The 22,016-nt window shown below is 40.7% G+C and overlaps 2 protein-coding genes across 5 annotated transcripts; both read left to right on the top strand.

The window, feature by feature from the left end:
- The first annotated feature begins 142 nt into the window (after positions 1-142).
- p4ha3 (prolyl 4-hydroxylase, alpha polypeptide III) lies at positions 143-14,171 on the top strand. Of its 4 annotated transcripts, XM_034701959.1 has the most exons (14): positions 143-424; positions 714-796; positions 2,077-2,231; positions 2,355-2,578; positions 5,856-6,005; positions 6,089-6,140; positions 6,231-6,394; positions 7,489-7,668; positions 10,100-10,164; positions 10,320-10,479; positions 10,589-10,651; positions 11,165-11,233; positions 12,067-12,163; positions 12,668-14,171. In XM_034701959.1, exons 1-14 carry the CDS (start codon positions 416-418, stop codon positions 12,736-12,738), a joined length of 1,542 nt encoding a protein of 513 aa, XP_034557850.1. In that variant the 5' UTR covers positions 143-415; the 3' UTR covers positions 12,739-14,171. The 4 variants fall into 4 exon arrangements, with proteins under 4 accessions (XP_034557850.1, XP_034557849.1, XP_034557848.1 ...); XM_034701958.1 differs by having other exon boundaries at positions 143-796; positions 7,492-7,668; XM_034701957.1 differs by having other exon boundaries at positions 143-796.
- Positions 14,172-15,652: 1,481 nt separating this feature from the next.
- c2cd3 (C2 domain containing 3 centriole elongation regulator) lies at positions 15,653-22,000 on the top strand. Its single transcript, XM_034701607.1, has 15 exons — positions 15,653-15,861; positions 17,256-17,525; positions 17,605-17,762; positions 17,891-18,048; positions 18,162-18,325; positions 18,422-18,554; positions 18,641-18,793; positions 18,883-19,030; positions 19,141-19,250; positions 19,666-19,869; positions 19,950-20,065; positions 20,146-20,264; positions 21,052-21,183; positions 21,268-21,723; positions 21,836-22,000. Exons 1-15 carry the CDS (start codon positions 15,810-15,812, stop codon positions 21,998-22,000), a joined length of 2,538 nt encoding a protein of 845 aa, XP_034557498.1. The 5' UTR covers positions 15,653-15,809.
- The last annotated feature ends 16 nt before the right edge of the window (positions 22,001-22,016 follow it).

The raw sequence follows: 22,016 nt of genomic DNA, 5'->3' as shown, positions 1-22,016 counted from the left end.
CTTTAAAAAAAATGTCCAACTTTCTTGATGCACAATTCATTTCAAGGTGATCACTATTGTATTAGGGGTCTGAGTCAGCTGTTTGGTTGTAGTACTGGGCTTAAACCAGCAGGTGTCACACTTACCTGGGACCATAGGCTGGAACCCAATTCCCACACACGCAACTTACTTTATCAGGGAGCAGATGATTCACCGTGGTCGTCTACTTCAGACTAATTACAATGAGAGAAAATGAAGCCAAAATTAAAACAGAGATTTGTCATTGTAGCCTATGACATGTTCTGTTATTACCTTTGAAGCAAACTAAAGAGCATGTCGTGAAATCCGAAACAGCCTCCACAGACTAACACCAGACCTTTAACTTTGTACATTTGTCTGTGTTAATATTGTAGGAGAGGAAATAAAACAGTCGCATATGCATAAGGTAATGTACAACAAATCATCCTGTATAGCCCCGAACAGGGGGTGAAAGCTGATCTCTCGATCTCAGGGCATGAGGGGGAGATCCCCGCGTGGACTTTGGAGGCATGGTCTCCAAATCCTGCGGATCCTCAGCTCAGTTCAGGACAGTCTGAGAGAATCAGCAGCCTGTGAAGCTGAGAGGGAAGATGAGTTATCCTGCGCGTTTTCACTTCTGTTACTGTGTCCTGTCTGTGGCTGTGATTCACGTGTCTGTGGGTGAAATGTACACGTCGCTGCTGAACGTGAAACAGGCGATCAGCGTGGAAAGGAAGCTGATCGATAACTTGAAAACTTACATTGAGCACGAGTTAGAGAGGCTAGAGGACATCAAGCGGTGAGTGATGCATGATGACACCACAGGCGATGCATGGAGTGCTAAGGTACAGAGATAAACACACTGACTTTACATGTGAGACATTCAAATGTTAGGAGTCTCGAGAAATGCAAAAAACTAACAAGCCATGTGTGAAAACTTCAGGAAAAATCAGCCCGAATGTAAAGCTCTTTTATAGTTTGAACAGAGACTCTGTCTGTGGTGATGATATCACCCAGTGACAAATCCTGAGTCTCCTCCACAGACTGTGAATATGATGGAAAAAGTGTGTAGGCATGATGATGAGAGCACGTTTTGATGGTTAACCATAATATAACCACCGTTTTAGACCCACAGCAGAGGATCCTGCTTAATAAACATCATTTGATGTCATTGTACAAAAAGGAAATTTCCCTTCTTAACATCATATTATCTTAATTCCAGCTCCAGATATTTTACTTCAGCATCCAAATGTGTGACAGTGATACATTTTCATTTACCATTACTAGATAACCTATACAAGTACATCGTGAAAAGGAAATAACATGGTTTTCCCAGACAGATATCTTTAGTTTGCTGGAAATGCATGACTGACATGACTTCTCCAGTCACATCTCACCACAGTATGCTCATGATTCTACTGCTTCTCTGTGGATATGATGGCCACTTTTTTGTGTGGTGGAGCACATTTGACCATAACATTTCAAACTGTAGCCTTATTGTGATGGCTTTTTTTGTAGCGAGGGCTTGGGAAAAACAAGTAATATCACTCATGAGCTCTATGCATCTGCTTTAACAATGTGTGAATGATAATGGTGGGTGGTAATGGGGAACAAATGTAACTTAATCTCTTTTATTGACTTCATAAAGTCTTGCCTTATTTATGGTCGTCAGAAGAACTTTTCGTGTACTTAAACCCTACTTTCTTTAAAAAAAGAAAAATCTGAGCACCTTAGAAGATGTGAAGAAAACTTCATTGACCACCCTTTGCTTTGCTTTTATGGGCATTCCTCTAAAAATGTCACTTCAGGACAGGACACTTTCAAACACATTTACAAAAACAAAGGAAGCCAAAATGAAAGTTTAATTGAGCATTTGTTATTGAATAAGGTTGAAATGTAAAGGTAAAATGTGTTGTAGTAATAGATGGTCTTCTATAGATGTTTCTCCTTGAATAGGGAAAGAAAGTATACAATTTTAATAGGCAAAATTCAAAGTTTTAACTTGTTGCTCATCACACTGTCTGAGCACTTTGCCTCTCTGTCTTTTTCTAACAATCAACAATATTTTTTCCCCGACAGCTTTTATGCTAAAGTGTCCGACCTGCATGCTGAGCTCTACAAAGGCCCGGTGACTGCCATGTCGAACCCTTTGGTGGCCTTCACTCTGATCAAGCGGCTTCATTCAGAGTGGCTGAATGTCGTCCAAAGCAATGAAGCTCTGGAGAACGCACAAGGTTTGTTTCTTTACAGACACATCTGGTGATGATAACTAACCCCCGTGTTTCTTTTCTCAGCTGTTACCACCCACCCATCTATCCACCCCAGTTCAGTTCACCTTTTGGCCTTCTGCTGTCCAGCCCTCAGGTCCAGTTACAAGGAAGAAGAGGCAGGTCTACCCAAACTGGAGGACCTGCAGGGGGCTGCTAAAGGTCTGATGAGGCTGCAGGATGTGTACGCTCTCCAGGTCCCTAGTCTCGTTAGGGGTCGTTTCCAGAGGGTCACTGACGGTGTGCCTGTGGATGTCACCCTGCCTACAGTGTCCGTCCTGCTTTCTGGTGATGACTGCTTTCTGGTTGGAAAGGTTTGCACGCCGTCCCTTCGCTATATTGCATTCTTCATATTGTCTTTCAGGTAATTCCTTTGGTGGATGTAGTTTGCAGAAGCATACAAGGATCACAAAATAGTCTTCCACAGTGTTGACCGGCATGAAGTCATCCATTGAACTAGCGCTGTAGTTATCTTCTTTGATTTTGCTTCAACGTGAGATTTTAATTCCATTTGCTCAATAGTGCACATTACTTTTGACTTGTTAACTTCGGCGTCTGGGAGTTTTTAAAGTGAAAAGCGCAGTGGTGTCCTTGTTTTCAGTCACGGCACCAGCAGGAAGCATGAAGCCTCTGCAGCTGCACAACTACGGTGTCCTGAAAGGGACAAAACAATACAAAATGACAAAGAAATGATGTGCTAATATTTGACCTTTTTCACATCCTGATTAACGCGTTGACACAGACAGCCCTAACTTTTTCAGATTTTTAATGATGCATCGATGTGTAAACATCATTTTTACTGCTGTAGCTGGTTAAAGTGGATTTATGTGGACCACAGTTTGTTATTGAGTGCAGTGGCCCTCCAAGTCAGTTCAGCTTGTTACTGAAGCAAATTGCCAAAAATGCTGCAAAAGAACATGCATATTTTTAAGAACATAGAGCTCCGTCCCTCCCCTAAGGGCACAAGAATTTTCTCATGAAATGATTTATACGAGTGTTGTTCCACAAGTGTGTATGATTGAGAATTTAATTCCTGTGGGCTTGAAAACAGCCGTGTAAATAAAAACCATCTGAGAGCTCTGATGAACTGAAAGCAATCTGAAGCAGGACCAGAGACCCAAACTAAAAACTGGTTTCTTCTTTTGTAAGGGGTCACAAGCTGGACAGGTTTGCATCCACAGGTCTTCAACAAGAGATAATGCACTTTGCAACTTTAAACCACACTTAATATTTCACCTCTGCCCTGAAATATAGCAAAGAAGCAACATGACAGTGTGTGGAAACCACTCAGTCATCTTTTGCTGTCACTTTTCCCTGTGAAAAAAAGCTACAAATCTTCATATGAGGTAGTAAGGTTGAAAGGTATTTGGAAGAAAAGTCTCCATAAGTCCTCTTTCCTGAGCTCGGCGAATAGTTTTATTGCAAACCTGTCCGTCACTGTGTGGTGTGGGAACAGACAGCCAGACAGTCAGCCTGGAAAAAGTGGAGATCTTCCCACTGCATGCCTGGGAATCTGCTTCACGTGCTGATAAATATACTTTTATATGAGTGAAAAAAAAAAAAAAAAAAAATTCCCTGCAATTCCACTGTTTATGTACGGTGTCGATGCATGAGGGCAGGGCTCTGTGTGGGAGAGACTTCCACTTGTATGGAAAAGACATTATCTCATGTTCGGAGCAGAGAGGCCAGCTTGCCTTGACTTGTGGGACAAAGATTATCTGAGGCCATCTGTAAACAGAGATGCTTACTGTAGTCTGAGGGTGTTGTCAGTGACAGAGCTGCCTGCATGTGCCCCCACAGGGCTGTTAAACCAATCCGTAAAACCTGCTTTGGTGAGAAGTGTGTAGATTTTCAAGAATTTAAAAGCGCTCCAAATTAGAAACTAGTTGATTCCTCTCTCATAAAACAGAAACGTGCAGATTATCAACTATTTTTAAGAATTTATTGGTTCTTTTAAGACCAAAAGCTCCCAAATTATAGCATATAATGTTGTGAGCAGGGTGTAAATCCATGGTAGGGTAGATAAGCTAGTGTTAAGTTGAGCTAAGTGGTAAGTTTGTATTTGTGTGTGTGTGTTTTGGGGGTTTAATGGCACACTGGAATTTCTGTTTGTGTGCTGTCTGGAGGGGTTGTGGATGCAATGTGTTGGGAGGAGCCGCATGTCACCCAGTCTCAGTGTGGGTGCTGTCAGGGCTTTAGTCAGCACCCACTTAATCAAGTCAAGACTGTCACAAAAAGGGTTTGAGAAGAAGGTTGGAGAGAGACTGCAGCCTGTGTTCGTGGCTGTATTTGTATAAAAATAATGCTCCAGGTGTTCTTGGATGTGTTGCTCCATGCACAGTGTGAATGCTTAATAAGTCAGACTGGTGTAATCTGTTAAACAGGCATGTGGCGGAGAAATGCATGAAAGTAAACCAGTCTGAGGGAGTGGATAAGTTAGTCAAGAATCAAAATATGGATTCACTTAGAGCTGCAGCAACTAGTCAGTGTATTGACTTGTTGACCACGAGAAAACACATTCAATAGGTTTTTGTATACAAGGAAATTTGCCTTGTCACCTATATGGCCATAACCAGCAAAAAGGGTGAAAATAAAATAAATATTTTAACAGTCTTTTAAATTTGACACTTCCTGTCTTAATGTTTTAAATGTGCTTTATAAATTAAGTTGACTTGACATGGCAATCATTTGCAAAGCAAACATGTAAAATATAGTACAGGTTCCATTTTTAATTCAAATTTTTTTGCTTTCTTTGTCTTAAATAGTAAAAACAAAAGCAAAAACACTTAGCAGTTAGCAGCCTGACAAAATGTGCATACCCAAATGTATTTTTGGTCTCATCTGGCACTGAATTATTTTTTCTGCAGCCCTGAATAAAACCATGAAGTCAGAGTCTAAAAGGAACTGAATTCCAGTTTGAAAATACTCTGTGTTTCTTAGTGACTGTTTTATTTCATCCAGATGCTCTCATGATGACATTTATTTAGTCGGATAATCTTATTATAATCAAGGTTTCTTCACAGGAGAGACCTGGGTTCAGCTGAGTGAGTACAAACTTGGAGACACACAGACAAGCACATACAGAAAGCTGTAGAACAAAATGTCCAGTTTCAAAAAGCTGAATTCCTCCAACGAGATACTCAGCGGGTTTGCCGTCAGTGTCTGACTGCCAGATTTGAGTCGGTTTGCCACTTTGTGGCAGATTTTGGCAAAGAATCGCACCCAAACAGCAGCTGTCAGTCAGACTAGCTTTGAACCAGAAGCAGGAACAAGAATCAGACCAGTATCCTCAGGCAACTTCATAACGTCATTCAGCTGGCACCATATTTTACCCTGACTGGCATGCTGAATCCGGCTGGCTTCAGGCTTGACCATTTTGGCTTCCTCAGTCTTTTTTGAATTACAGATTTTTTTCAGTTAGGTGGGGAAGTTGAATTGTGATGTGAATATGGTAGATAAAAAACACAGACAGTGCGAGACTTTTTAACTTCAAAGGGTGCCAGAATTCAGCAACCTCACCCTTTAAGAGACAGATTGTACTTAAGATGTCTGATAGTGGGGATTTGAATAGTCTGCTGTTATTTTACACAGGTGGCCTATGAGCAGGGAGACTACTATCACTCGGTGCAGTGGTTGGAGGAGTCGGTGCGTCTCTTCAGGGGAACAGGAGGCGAGTGGAGCCCTGAGAATGCAGGGACTTTAGAGGATGCTCTGGATCACTTGGCTTTCTCTCATTTTAAGGTGGGCAGAATGAAACTGTAGACATGCACATTTAAAGGACAATACATCGATCACACTTTCTTAAAGGCCCTTCAATGTTTCAGACAGGAAATGTGTCCTACGCTCTCAGTCTGTCTCAGGAGCTTCTGCATCATGGTAACTGCTTTCACTTGATTTTCTGTATTTTCTGTACCAGGACACATGCCCATTATTCTGAGACTAATCCATTTACTTATTTCATTGCAGATCCGATGAATGGGCGAGTTTTGCAGAATGTTGAGAAATACGAGAAACTCCTGGTTACGAGTCCACCGAGGTCACTCGGCACCGATGGACTGAGGAGACCCTCCTCCAAATATTTAAGGACCAGGGACACTTATGAGAGTCTCTGCCAGACCCAAGGCTCTCAGGTATTCCTAACACAGAATCATCTGGACACAAACTCTGTGTTAGGCAAATATTTAAAAGGGATCAGGGACAAGTTAATATAACAACCAGGGTATATTTTTGATCGTATAATAACAACCAAATGTGTGACGGTATTCAGTTCTTACAATAGCACATCTGTTCTGTCGGGAACAAAATATTAAATCCAATCTTTTATTGTTTTTCATCTGCTTTTGTAAACTTGAACTGATATGAAAGAAAATAGTCGTTCATCTATACAATACATAGTTCAGTACTCAGATAGTACTGAGTTTTGGATTTGAAATCCACAGCTATGCTATCGACTCTGATGCTCTCAAGCTTAATGTCATACTGTCAACATGGTCACAGTGATGATGCAAGCATGCTGATGTCTAAAGGGAATGTTAATTGCGTCTGTGACCATAGTTAAGCCTTTCAACAGGGAAATACTTGCTAAGCAGCTGAACTGAAGGAAATAAGATGTACAGGTATCTGGTCATAAAGCAAATTATTTAACAAATACAAATCTGGCTGATTGAGATTAAATGGAAAGGTACCTGTTTTGTGCAGTTCATCCACCTTCTTTAACTTTCTGTGATATATATCATGACAATACATCCAACAGGCTTTATCCTCTGGGGATCTTACATTTCTCAAGATTAATGGATTTGCAATCCATCGAATAACAGCTGAAATACTTCAGTCTGATCCAGACTAGTTGATGTACTGTCATTGCTTTAACTTGGGCAACACAGCTTGCATGGATAAAATAAATAAGTACATAAAATAAAATCAAACAAGGAAGGTCTTTTATTGCTGTAATTTACAAAGCTCAAATTCCGTAGCCTCAAATTTGACAAAACAAGCTTCAAGTTTCAACTTTTGTTCCCCAGTGTTTATAGGGACAAAGTCTATAATTGGAGTTTCCTGTGACCATAAAAACACTATGATTATACGACAGTCATATTTTCTTTTAAGCTTGCTGTATGCGGGAAGAGAACAATACTTAGTGTAATTGTTTGTGGTAAAAAAAGAAATACAAATCTTGTTTTGATCTTGTAAATTTACTTCAGATGTCTGGTTTCTTTCTTTCTAGCAGCAGATGCACTTTAAAAATCCCGGACTCTCTTGTGACTTCTTCACCAATGGTAATCCAGGTCTGCTACTGCTGCCAGTGAGACGTGAAGTCCTGAGCCTGCAGCCGTATGTGGTCCTGTACCACGACTTCATCACAGACAAGGAGGCTGAGGACATCAAGGGGCTCGCGCAGACAGGAGTAAGTACCAGCTGTTTTGCAGTTTCCCCCTCAAAACATCTGGTCACTAAGCTTCTCAGAAAACAATAAGAGTCCTATTTTTATAATTAACACCATGCTTTGATAAGTCAATCTTATTAAGTCTTCAAATGGTTTTCCTATCCAATGTTTTTGTGGAGTTTTCTCAACAAATATGAGGGCTATTTCCTCCGCATGGGACTTACAAAATTAAAGCTGCAAGAGGTCAAGGGAGTCTCTTAAAGCTTATTGAGGTCAAAAAATACATGAACACACAAACACCACATTAATCATACAAGATAATAACTTGAACTGCTTTTTCCTCATGAACATCTTGTGTCTGACTCAAAAATTGAAGAATTGGCTTGCTTAAAAACTGATTTATCTCCAATCAACTTATAACTATAACTTGTCCACCCTGTTTGTTGTGGATGTAATTTGTGTTTGTGGCTTTCCACTAGGGAACTACCCTCTATTTATTTTGGCTATGTTTATCAAACTGTCCTGTTGGGATGTTTCCCCACACATTTATTTTCCTCAGGCTTCCTGGACATCTGGCCAGATGTAAGCAATCTGTTACTCGTATATTCTCAAAGGCTGCCATTTTTGATAGCCTCTGAACAGGTCTCTATTTTGCAGTATTGCACTTGTAGTGCAGCACCACAACTTAGCTTGTAGTTAAGTTTTTTAGTAGATGTGTTCAGATAACGATACTGATATTGGGAATTCCTCAGATGCAGCCTAAAATGTGGTTCCTGAAAGCCTAAAATGTGGTTCCTGAAAGTATACCAGTTACCACCTCAAAAGCCCACTAAAAGTGTCTACATATACATCTATATGCATTGCCCCTGCCACCCCTTCTTAAAAAGAGGTCAAGTAGAGCTGGTTCAAGTACATTATCATGTGATTTTAGAAAAAAACAAGCCATTAAGTAGTTCAAATTTGCTCCAAAAGTAAAATTATACAAATTGATTACTTGCTCTTTTGCTATGTTAAGTAACTTTGCTGGTTTAACTTTGTAATAAGTTAAGTAAAAAAGGAAAATTACCTTAAAGTCACAGAGCAATATTGTGCTTTACAGCCTTAAATGAAGCCGGAAATTATTTGTACTGTTTTAAAAGTAAGGCTTCCTTTCTAATGCAAACATTACTTGACAGTCCGATCTGCTGTGGGGCTTTCTGGCGGCTGCGATCTCAGTCAGCCGTGTGCTTTTCCCTTCTGGAAAGGTCCTGGAAAGACCCTATGGAAGAAGAGTTGGTCCGCTTCCAAAACATTTAGCATGGCTTAAAGGCATGAGGGATACATTACTAGGAAAACTTGGCCGAGCATGTCAGCTGTCCAAAACACACTGCTGGGCTCCTCTGTTTAATATTCTCTCCTCTCTCATCCAGCCTCAGGATTTTATCTGAAAGAATCTCACAGTTTTCTGCTCATCTAAAGGAAACTCAGTGCTCTGTCCCTGCAGCAGCTCACACTTTGCTGACTCAATGACTAAAGGGAATATTTGGTGGGCTAACTCAATTGGTACCCTATAGTTTCTGTGAGGTTTTGGCATTGTGTGATGTGTTTTCCATCCTTTGCTCGAATGGAAACCCCTGTATTTATTTCATCATTATGTCAGCTTGTGGCCTTATTGAAAACAGGCTGGGGCATGGTATTAGTTTAAAGCAGAGATCAGAATTCATTCACCATGAGCATGGTTTTTTATTTTGCATTTAAACAGCTGGCCTGCTACTTAGAGTTAACAGATCTCAAATTGTCTTGTTACTTGGTGATGAAGTTGTTTTTCTTATATTTTTCTTTTTCAAACTGTTTGTTTAGAGTTTGTTCGAGCTAGGGTTGAATTATTCTCAGTTATGGCCTGGAAGTAATCAGGAGTTTCATCTGCAAAACTTATCAGAAATATTGTGTTGCCAGTTTTTTCCTTTGTACCAGTTTCTGTGGCCATTGCAAATCAGAAAACATGTAGTAAATTAGCAGAACATTGTATGATAGTTCTACAGTCCACATTACTCACAATGGATTAAATTTAAGAGGGCAGACTCTGTCCATAACATCTGGACTACCCCCGACTGTCTTCCAGAAACAGAATGTGAGCTGCAGGTAAAGATGATAGAAAACTTGATACCTGTATGAGAGGACTCTAAAGTGTCATGTCCATATCTTTGTATCATTTGTGTTAGCTTGAGTACGAAATGTATGTATTGAAACTTATCAAAGATTAGAGGAACCTTTGTAATTCATTGTTTAATCTTTTGAATCAATCCCTTCAAATTACTTTTATCTTCTCTCAGTTTTCATTCCAAAGTTGCATTTGGAGTGTAGTTGGACACTCTTGCTCCTGTTTCTTTAGAGCTTTGCAGCTGGAAAGCTTAGCTTGACTGCTGTTAAAACCAAAAAGTTTAATATGTAAATTTCTGTTTATGTTTTCAAGTTAAGACGGTCTGTTGTGGCGTCTGGAGAGAAACAAGCAACGGCAGAGTATCGCATCAGCAAGAGGTACAAATGACTCACAACGCTTTATTTACAATATAGCCTTCAGTAAGTTAATTCAATCTCATTGTTGGAGCATTGCAGTCTCTTTTGCTGAAATGTGTAATGTCAAAACTTGAACAGCATGCAAATTGTAAGCTGTACTGTTGTCTAATTTGTAGTGCATGGCTGAAAGGCTCAGAACAGTCCACTGTTGGGAAGCTGGATCAGAGGATCTCCATGCTCACTGGACTAAATGCGAAGCATCCATATGGGGAATACCTCCAAGTAGTGAATTATGGGATCGGTGGACATTATGAGCCTCACTTTGATCATGCTACAGTAAGTTGATCAACTATAACACTTATACATGTTCAAACACTTGATGATGTCACTAGATTTTCGTGTATGTTATTTGTGCTCACATTAATCATGATCCATCAACTTACAGTCTCCTTCGAGTCCCGTGTACAAGCTGAAAACTGGGAACCGCCTTGCAACCTTCATGATATATGTGAGTAAAATAACCCCCTCCATCTTTTTATTTTGTATGAGACAAACAGCAGCCAGAGGTTCTTGGGCAGGTTCCTGTTCCTGCTGTTTCTTTTCCATGAGTGCTGCAAGTCTTTGCAACAACCTCCCTGAGAAACTTAACTAGATGTGACCTCACTGCCTAAAATAAACTTTTATTGATGTTCTGTCATTTAACTAACATAACCCCCATTTTTTTTTCTCCCTGCTCTCCTTAATATGAGCTACTTCTATATTCTGTCTTTAAATGTCGTGTTTGTCTTTTAATGAGCTCATTTAAATCCATTATGACAAATCTATTAAGTGCACTTTTACTGTGTTTTGGAACTACTGAATCACCTGCAAAAAAAAAAAATCACTTCACTTAGATAGCAATGTAAGTAAGAAGGCTTTTTTTGAGACTCCTATAATAGTTCATCAGACTAAGTTGCATTTTATGACATGAGCGCACAAACAGAAGACACAACTCTGAAAGAATGTCTGTATTTTTCCACAGCTCAGCTCAGTAGAGGCAGGTGGATCCACAGCCTTCATCTACGCCAACTTCAGCGTTCCTGTTGTGGAGGTAATCCCTCTGTATGTGTCTGAGATGAGCTAAAAGCAGTCTCTTTTGCCCATCCTGTCATTCTTGTCTCAAGCTGGATTATCTGAGTCCCACTCACTTTCTCTGGTGCAGCTGTCAAAATGTTAAAGGCTCAGATCACAGCACAGTGCAGCTATTGTACGGTTGAGCTTCAGTGGAGGTTGGGGCTGTTTTTCAGTGGACACATGAGCTGCAGTGTAAAGATTACGAGGTGCTCCCTCGGTGTCTCACCTTTCACCTTTGATTTTATTGAGATCTCACTCCTGAACTTAATATACTTTTAGAAAATGGACCGTCAAAGTAGTGAAGCTGCAGGAGCATTTATGCATGAAGTTAAGCTGGATGTTAAGATAGAAGCTAAATTAGTCACTCGATTAGAAAGTGTGTAAAATCAATGTTTGGCAAAATATGTGCATTTCTGTCTTTTATTGCATAAATCTGTTGCTTGTTTTGAACTTCTGGATGGAAGAGAGAAGGAGTAGAGAAACACTTCACACATCTGTTTCATCTGGCAGATGGTTGGAGAGGAAATAGTCCATCAAAAAATGCAAATAAACTCAGGCATAACTTGTGAAACAACACATTTATCCATAAAATTTTGTACAGATTATTTTGAAAGTTGGACAGTGTGCTGGAGTTATTTTGCAATTCTTGTCAAACATAACAGGAAGAAAATTTCACTGGGGCACTGTCCTCTACACTGATTAACCCAGAAAATAATAATCCAATTAATTAAATTGTTATTTTCAAACTTTGTTTTGTCCAAACGGTGTTTCATATTTATTTGAAAGTGATGTATGATTTTAATTCCACAGAGAGCTGCAGTCTTCTGGTTGAATCTCCATAGAAATGGTGAAGGAGATGAAGACACGCTGCATGCTGGCTGTCCTGTGCTCATTGGAGACAAATGGGGTAAGAATCAGTCGATGTAATATGCTGTGATGGTGCTGTCAACCAGAGCCAAAAATGAATATGAAAGATATTGAGATGAATCAGAACACCTGATCCCTTTCAACAGATAATGCTTTCTCCATCTAAATCACATTTGTTATTCAGCCCTCCTGTTACACAGGAGCTGATGCCCAAGAGCTGGGTCACATCTGCACTGAATTATGTGTTTAAAGATGTTACAGAGTGAAGTCCAGACACTGAGCGCTCATCTTGAAAGGTGAACATCTGCTGCCTGTTGGCCCTGAACGCTGAAACGTGTCAGGGACCCAGTTAAACTAGCAGGAGGATATTAATCTTCACAAAGCAGCTGCAGAAGCATTTGGTGGCTGTTTTGTTTTAAACGACTCCACATATCATCACAAATTAACCCTAAGACAGTGGTTGTCAAACACAATTAGTCAAGCTTTTAAATGATATTTTCTTGACAGTATTTAAATTTTTTTTTGATGTTTCTGTTTGTTCCAGTGGCAAACAAGTGGATCCATGAACACGGCCAAGAGTTCCATCATCGCTGCAACCTGAACCCTGAAGAGTGAGGGAGGCCGGAGCGATAGCTGGGCCCTTTGGAGTACAAGTTCCTGCCTCTACAATTGAGAGGCACACTTGCAGGCGGAGAGAAGGAGGGAGGCAGAAAGTGAGCACACAGGCAGGGGAGGTGAGAGCCATTTTGGGGCAGCCTGCATCTGTGATTGGAGCCCCGGGCCCCAGGGAGCCTGGAGCGTGCAGCACAGAGCTACAGTGGACATGGACAGCTTACTGCCGAGAGGCAGTTTGCAATCAGCCCCCAGAGGCCAAACACTCTCTTGCAACTACTGGCCAGTTTACGCAGTCTGGAGAGAGGCCTCTGCATTTGCACACTGAGCTGGTTTCAGTTAACTGTGAAAGGCTGTTTGCTCCTGCTTGCTTAAAAAACGGACATGTGATGCAGCCCTAGTCCAAGAACTGGGCCCACTCTGGGGTCTGTCGTTTAAATCAGCACAGCTCAACTTTGTGAGAACTTGCAGAACTTCATGTGAAATATGTAGGTGCACACGTTTGCACAGAAATCTTAAGTGCCTGGGTGAATCACTGTGAAATGTTTGCAAAAAATAATTATCAAAGTTTAAAACGGGTGTAATGTGCGGCCAGAAATAAATGCTGATTTTGGATTGAGAAGATACAGAGCATGTTTAGCTGAAGCTCATCTGTGACGGTTTATCTATAACCTCAAGACACCAATTCATGAGTCAAAGGAACCATTTATTGTGATTGTGCCTGTTTATTCCCAGCTGACTGAACGATGTGATCACTGCTGCATGTGGGAGACTCCTTTGTAACTGGCTGTCTAACGTAACAGATGAACCAGATCTGTCAGCCTCTTATTGAGCTTCAAAGGCTCAGTGTTATTAATCACGCTCTGCACGCCAAGTCATTGGAAACCAGACTTCATGTCTGAACTCACATTATCTGCATACCTCTCAGATACCTCATACTTATACTTCTTAGTCAGTCTCAAAACCATGATGCAGCACCTACACACTAAACTAAAGGGCCTCTATATGTGACCTTCATGGAGGTTTCCTATAGACTCAAATACAAAAAAGAGACTGACTTTGGTTCTCCACAGTGATTTATGCTTCCCCTCCAGCTCCCTGCAGTGTACACAAACACACACATATGCTTTTTCACAACTGACACATGACACAGAAAATATAAGAACAGGCCGCATACTGCATGCATATTGCAAATTCCTGCAAGGAAACTTAACAGCAGGACTTTTTTGCCCCCCTTGAATTGATGTTGATGAGTGAGAACACCCTTTTAATATTAATTTGTTTTTATCTGTTTGTTCCAGTGATTAATGTCAAAAACTTGAAAATTATTTAATTCAGACTACAATTTTATTTAATCGAAAAGGTTTGAAAATGCTGTAAACATACTCTGAAAAACACACTGCAACAGACAGTCAAATAAACTGTAATTACTCACATTGCTTTCTTTTTTCTATCAGATTCACCTAAAGCATTAGAGGTTACATTTTTACAAGTCACTGCTTTTTCATACAGATTAGAGACATGGTCAACCAGGAATCCTGAAGAGCAGAAATGTTCACTCTCAGTCTTTCACGTGGCCATCCTCCAACTTGAAACCCATCTTTTCCCTGAATTCAAAGGGCTTTATTTTGAACCTTCAGCTGCCCTCCCTGTTACTATGATCACCACAACAAACATGGCTGCAGTGAGACTTGTTGCTACGCAGCAGCTCAGTCCAAACTACCTAAAGCATACATGACTAGATCATAGGTCTTCCCCAGCACGTGTAGTGTTGTAAACTAGTACAAACATTTTTTTCTTCACATTAAAATGCAAACTTTTTAACCCTTTGGAAGCCTGCTAGATGTGTAAAACTGTGTAAAAACATGTGCATGAGTTATAAGAGTCAGAGCTCAAAACTAATAAGAGATGCATACACATTATTAACAGATACGTTTACAGAAACAGAAAAAAAGCAGAAAATACATCAATCCTCTTTTTATCTCTGTATCAGCAAGGGGAGAAAATCATTACTCTGTAACAGTGAAAGAAGATCAGTGCTTCCCTCTGCTGGTGATAGAAAAGAAGGCTACTTTAACTTTATAAAATCCTGTTGACTCTATTGACATGTAGACAGGTTGCTTTTACTAATTCTGTCCTCACAATACCTTAATAATAATATTAACTTTCCTTCATTATTATTTGGAGGTAAGTGGCCTGATTGAGTCAACTTCTCTACAGTACTTTTTCTTTTGTTAATTACAACACTGCATGTAACAATGTGAGCATAAAGGAATTGCACTTACGTTTACCTGTTTTATAGCATTCTTCTGTTTTTTTTCCCACCCTATTGCCTTTTAATTCCCTTCACCAACTAGTTTGCAATATATAAAAAAGTTTGTTTTTTTAATTATGAGCCATAATAGAATTACAATATATATCTCCAAATCCAGAGTCAAATCTAGGGATATTTTTCACTTGATTGATAATTCATTCGTAGAAGGTTTGTATTTAGATTGATGTTCTGTAGTTCAGAGCCAAATTGTGTGTTAGTGAGCTGTGCGATACTTTAAAGTTAATTTTATAGTGGTTAAAATCTAGCTTTCTGAGATGTAGTTTTTTTGATGTTTGATTGATTGATTGATTGATTGATTGATGAAAATTACAATGCTATACAATGAGAATACTCAAGTTCAGTGAAAGCAAAGAACTTATTTCAATATTATTGCATTCAGAAATGTGCATTAACATAACGAGGTCATCAAGTATGTTGAAACGTGAATTTTGATCATAAACCATAGTCATAAACTGAATGCTTCTGACCAACAGAACAGATAAACTCGATTTCCCAGAATGCCTCAGTGATGAGGCGCGGCAGTGGAGGCGGGACATTCGGATTTGAGTTGCTCGGTAACAGTTTAGCGCGCTGCTGCGTGTTGTACGTGTAGGTGTGTTTATGTGTGTGCGTAGCTCCTACAGCTATGTTAAACGGATTATTACTTTCCTGGAGTGTGATAAAAAATCATGTCTGCTAACGGCTCAGCTCCTCCTCTGCCAAGGCGACCATTCCCCACAGAGACTCACTGATCTGCGGTATGAAGAGTCGAAAACAGAAGTCTGTGAGAGCTGGAGGGAACAGAAAGAAAGGTAACTGTTGTTAGCTTAGCTGGCTATTAGCATCACAGCTAAGTACAGTAGTTGTTGAGGTCAGCTGTCAGAGTCATTTCAGCCTGGTGTTTTATAACTTATTACACCACAAGGTTTGCAGATAATGTGCCCTCGCTTGTTACCAGTCTGTGATGTAACTTATGTATTTGTTGCCTGTCTTGCATTTGTGAAGTTTGTGGAGTATTTACATATTTACATGCATTTACTTTAAGGGAAAATAAAAGTATTAGCAATAAAAAGTACACGTAGAGTAACAGTTATCAAAACTAAAGGATGGTTATTTGTAATAACACTTTTCAGGATGTTATTGGGTTGTAACTGCTGATGCATTAATGACTAGATCACAATTCATGCTGCTGGATAATTAGTTATTATACCAAGCTTGATAGTTGCATGTTATGTCTACCCTTGAATGTATTTTTTTTTAATTTAACCTTTATTTAACTAGATGAGCAATGAGATCAAGACCTCTTTTACAAGGGCGACCTGGCCAAGAAGTCAGCAGCACACGCCAAAATAAAAAGCACAACTCAACAGAATGGAGCATATATACAGACTGTATGTAGAAACAATCTATAAATTTAAAAGTGCAACTGATTTGCAAATAAAGTGCAATTTGTGATCACAAAAACAGCATTTAAAAACACAGGCACTGTTCTGGGGTCTGTCTTTCATTTAAGATGGAGCCAAAGGTTTCAAGGTGCCCTGTCCAATCGGTCAAATCATCCGTTGTCACGGTCTCCGCTTCCACTGCTACGCTGACTTGCTAACTGCCTTACTGAAATTAAATCCTGGATGCAAAATAACTACCTTCAACTCAACTGTGAAAAATCTGACCTCTTAATCATCGGCCCCAAATCCCTCACCACAACCACCAACAACTTCAACCTCTCCATCGACAATGCTTCCCTCACTCCGTCCTCACATGTTCACAACCTCGGTATCATTTTGGACTCCCATCTCACTCTGGAAAAGCACATCAAGCACATCACCAAAACCGCCGTCTTCCACCTTAAAAAAATCGCCCGTCTCCGTCCATCTCTCTCCTTTTCCACCGCTGAAACCCTAATCCACTCCTTTATCACTTCCATACTCGACTACTGTAATAGCATCTTCTACGGCCTTCCTTCAAAACAACTCAACAAACTACAATATATCCAGAACTCTGCCGCCCGCCTGCTCACCCACACCCTCTCCCGTGACCACATCACCCCTGTCCTCCAAAATCTACACTGGCTCCCTATCAAACAACGCATACATTGAAAAATCCTCCTTCTCACCCCCAAAGCCCTCCATAACCAGGCCCCCTCTACACTCAGCCTTTGTGTCATACATGTTTTGATTCACTTTGATCAAAAAATTATCCTTTGCAGTCCCAAGCGATGTGTCCCCCTCCACCAGCCTCCCTCCTCTGGTTGAGGGCCAGCTCAGATGCTTCTTGCGGGTGACCATAAGCCGGATGCTATGGACAGTTCAGAAACCTCCATCTGCAACATTCATCAGGCTGCGCTGGTGGGGCGAGTCATCCAATGGGACACACTTCTTACCTAGAGATGGATCACAGCTGTCCCAGAAGACCATCAAGACCACAGCTTGCTTCCCCATCCGCTGTGGGCCGAAGCAATTCACCTCATATCTTGCAGGTAAAGTAAGAAAGCTTTAACATGTTTGATTTTATTACCGGAATAGAATAACATACAACAACATGTCATTGATGAACAGATATGGGCTCTCTGGTGCTGGAAGTTCTTACAAAGCCGGATCATCTGCCAATTGCAAGGGCGCAGGTTGCCGGCATATCTCGCCTCTCTCTGTCTCACTCCATCAGTGGTTTTTACACCCTCGTTTCCCCCACATCTGAAAAGCTGGGAGAGTTACAGGTGAGTGGAGTTGACATTTATGCTGACTTTATGACTAGCTTATAGATTAGGAGCTCTTTAAATTAAAATTAATTTCCATCAATCAGCAGAAGTTTTTAAATCCATGTCTTGTTCTTTCATCTCGTCAGGTGTCCCTCAATTTGGAGCCTCTGACAGAAGCCTATGACAGCAGCAGCTCGTGCCCCGCCACAGATATCAGCATTGAGGGACCACAAGTCGCTGCACTAACAGTGCCCTTGCAGCCCAGATCGCTCTCAGCTGGGAGCAGTGATGGAAGCACACCCAGGTTAGAAGTTAGGACTGTTCTTAATTGCAAAGGCCTGTGCGTTGTTGTAAATGCTCAACAATTGGACGAAGAGCATAATAATCTAACTGTGTACATTGATGTAATACTTTCAGAGGGAAAGACCATTTATATTTCCAAAATGGACAGACTGTGAAAGGCAAAGGAGAGTCGCTGGAGAACGAGATGCCGAGAACCAGCAGATCTCAGAACAGTCACACAGCTGTGAATCCTTCCACTCAGGAGCATCGTGGCCAAACAACCAATGACATCCTCTCAGGTCGGCTGCGAAATTACTGAAAATAAGATCTGCACAACCACAAACGACCAAATTTTGAATTTTCTTTAAAGCTGTCTCTGTTTTCTCTAACATCAGTTATTCTAGAGCGTGGAAACAAGCTGAGAAATGCTATGGTTGAATCAGCTTTAAAATCTAATACAGATTCTGCACCAGCTCTGAAAGACACACCTCTGCCTCTCCCAAAGGATAACATCCTGCCAACTTCCAAGTAAGTGCTTTAGAAGTTTGTAGACAACAATTTTTTTTGTCACCTTTCACAGCATAGTCTATGATACTTTATTGCTGTGTCAGCAGGCCCTCCCCCTCTCCCTCTGGGATGTTGCTGCAAAATATTCTTCATGCTGATTCAGCTCTTATGCACTCTGAGGATGTGGCCGTAGTCAAAGACGATGGCTTAGACTGTCCGGCTGACATGGATAACAGAGCTGTGGATCTGCTCCTCGGCAGGTACATGTGTACAAATACACTGAAGAAGTCGAACATCAGTAGCAGTTTCATTCTTAAGATTATACATTTTCTTTCTTGATGTTTTGTAGCCTCAACACTTCTCCTCTGCCTCTGTGGGATGGAGAGGGCTCCTACCCTGAATCCTTGTCTGCTCACAGCAGCGTGTGTGGGGATAGTGAACTCAATGATCCCCAGTATGATCAGAGCTTGCTTGAAAATTTGTTCTATAAAACTCCTGTAAGTAAGCAAATGCCTCTTTTTAATGTGATACATCATATATTATATTAAAATATTATATATTCTGTCTTGAGGAGATTTTAATTCATTTTGTCTTTTTTGTTTTTCAGATATCAGATGTGACACCAAATGACCCTGGTTCTGGTGATCAAAGAACAGCGTCTTCCAGTCAAAAACAGACAAAACAGCTGATGCAGTCTGGACCTCTGATAAATAGACAGTAAGTGCCTTGATATGCTTATCAGTCCATGCTGCTTAGAAATTAGCCTAACCAGTGAAAAGTTCATCTCAGGCGATCAAATGAGGTTGGGTTGGTTTGTGATTCCCTTTTTTAAACCCATTAACGTTCGGATGTAGCTGCTCTTAAGGCTTTATGAAAGTCTGAGCTTGATCTGGCAAAACATAACTTCATTTTAAGATACTCAGGTTCATCGAAGTCTAATACTAAGTAAGTAAGAGTGGATGCAGAAGAAATACTGACCAGGTTCATAAATCTATGACTTAAGATTTGCTGAATCAATAGGATAGCATATAGCCCTAAAAAACTAGGCAAAAAATGAGTCCAAATATAATGTCAACCTAGACTACAATTTTCGCTCATGCATGACACTAATTGACTTATTTTGTTCCTGCAGTCTAAATTCAGGATCCCAGCGGTCTGCAGACGCTGCTGGTATTCCTCCTGGACTGAGTCCAGAGCAGATGACTTCGCTGAGTTTGATCCGACTCGCAAGAGTGACCATCAATTCCCTGAGTGTACCTACAGTTGGTACAAACACCACACCTAGAAAAACCTCAAGTATTGGAAGACCTCCTCGACCAGTAACCAGCACCAAGTGGTAGGAACATTTTTGAATCTTTAATTTCATTTTAAAATAAAGCTGTGTACATATTACTAACGTCCTTTCTTTTTGATTAGCACATATTTCATTGAATATGCGTTCCCGAAGGCGCCAACCTCCAGTCGACATGATAGAAGTAAGAGTGGAGAAGGAGAGGTGACCAGAGCTGTTGCCAGTAAAGTCACGGGAGGAGGTATGATGTATTTGAATACTTGCATTGATAAGTGTTTGTTACTCTATCTAACATACCTGTTACTCTTCTGTGTTATTTAGCCGTGAGGTTTCAGCATCAATCCGTGTTTCCGGTCCGCCTTGGTGCAGCTACTGTAAAAAAATGGTGGGAAACTGATCTGTGTTTCAAGATTTACTCTCGGAGGAGCCACCAAAAGAAAGTGAGCGACTTGATTGGTTGAAATAGATAATGTTTGCAGGTTTAAAAGTGACTGAGTAACTCTGAGGTGTCCACTGTTTTCTATAACAAATGTAAACCCTAGCATCTACATTAGTGCCCATTTAAATTGTTTGTTTGTAACGGTCATGGTGGTAATAAATAATAATGTTTATCCATTTTCAAAACACTACCAAACCGGTTATTACACTTGAACGCAACAATGGTGTCATTATGCAAAAGAAAACAGCTAAAGTTTTAAAGTTACTTTTAATCAGAAATGTATTTTCCAAGGACAATTATGATGTTCTAAATTTTGAGGATGTTTGCTGAACATGGTGTTTCATTCAGTGCTAAAATTCTCAATTTATTTCCTGAAGTGAGGGTTGTATTAAACAAAGCTTTAATATAAAACATAGAAAATGACTTCCTGCCTTAACTAAATGTCTAGATAGACACAGATGGACAGTGATCATGACATATTAGAATGATATTACTCTAATATTAGACTATCATCGAAGTTTGGCAAGTGGACTGGTGGACTGGTGCCCTTGAGCAAGGCACCCAACCCCCAACTGCTTGGGGTGTGCTGTTTGATGGCAGCATCCTCACTCTGACATCTCTCCCTAAGTGCATGTCCAATGCATGTTTGTGCATAATTGTATGTATATACCAAAAACTGTGCGTGTAGCATGACCGAAAAAAATAACATGAGTGAAAAAATTAAATTTCACCCCTGGGGATTAATATAGTACATTTAAAATAATGGCATATGTCTTCTCTTGTTGCAGCCTGTTCCTATTGGTAAGGCAGTTCACCCTCTGCGCTGTCTGCTGCAGAGTAAGCAGCTCAGTCAGTCTGTCATCTTACCAGTGCTCAGTGTGGAATCAAACAGTGGAACACAAGAGGTTGGACCTCTAAAGGTAATTATTGTTTTTGGTTTACCCAGGATTGACGTTTGCATGCCTGCTGTTTGTCATTCCTGATATATCTTTCTTTTTTTTCAGGTGTCTCTAGAGCTCGCAACAGACAACAAAGACTTCTCCTCTCAAAAACATGAAAGTAAGCTGGCTTGGAGAGACGCACCGCCCTCACAAACTGCACCCAGTCCACACAGAGAGAGCAGCTCCAGACTCCAACATGCTGACATAAGCAGGGAGGAGTTAGCAGATGGCTCTTTTGAGGAATCAAGGCTGAATGTTTGGAGTCCACAGAAACCCTCGAAAGACCCTGCTCTCCATCCTGGCCTCCACACACCTCCTCATAAACTCTGTCAGCAGGTGGAGGAGGATCCTGAGGTCCTGCTGCACACCTTACTCATGGTGCCAGATGGAAAGGACTTTACCTGCGGGATTGGGCAGGCTCCAAATGTGTACTTGAACTGTAAACTGTTTTGGTGCGATGAGACAGCGAGATCTGTCATCAGCTGGGGTCAGATGAACCCGTCTTTCAACTTTGTTCAGGTCAGTCCAGGAGATCAAGTCCCCGGTCCAACTTCCGAGTTATAAATGAGATTACAAAGAGGCGATGTTCAAATTTAGAACCCATCATTACTTTTCTCCATCCTTCCTTCAGGTGACTCCTGTGGCCTTAACATCTAAACTGCTGGAGCGGATGAAGAACAATGTGATGGTGATAGAAGTGTGGCAAAAGACAGGAATCTCGGGGCAGGATCGACTCCTCGGCCTCGTTAAACTACCGCTCCACCAGTTCTACATGTCGTTTAGGCAAGTCGAATAAATTACTCTGTCTCGTG

Source organism: Notolabrus celidotus, chromosome 14 (genome assembly GCF_009762535.1).
Source record: "Notolabrus celidotus isolate fNotCel1 chromosome 14, fNotCel1.pri, whole genome shotgun sequence".
Taxonomy (NCBI): Eukaryota; Metazoa; Chordata; class Actinopteri; order Labriformes; family Labridae; genus Notolabrus; species Notolabrus celidotus.
This window is presented reverse-complemented; position numbering and strand designations above follow the sequence as displayed.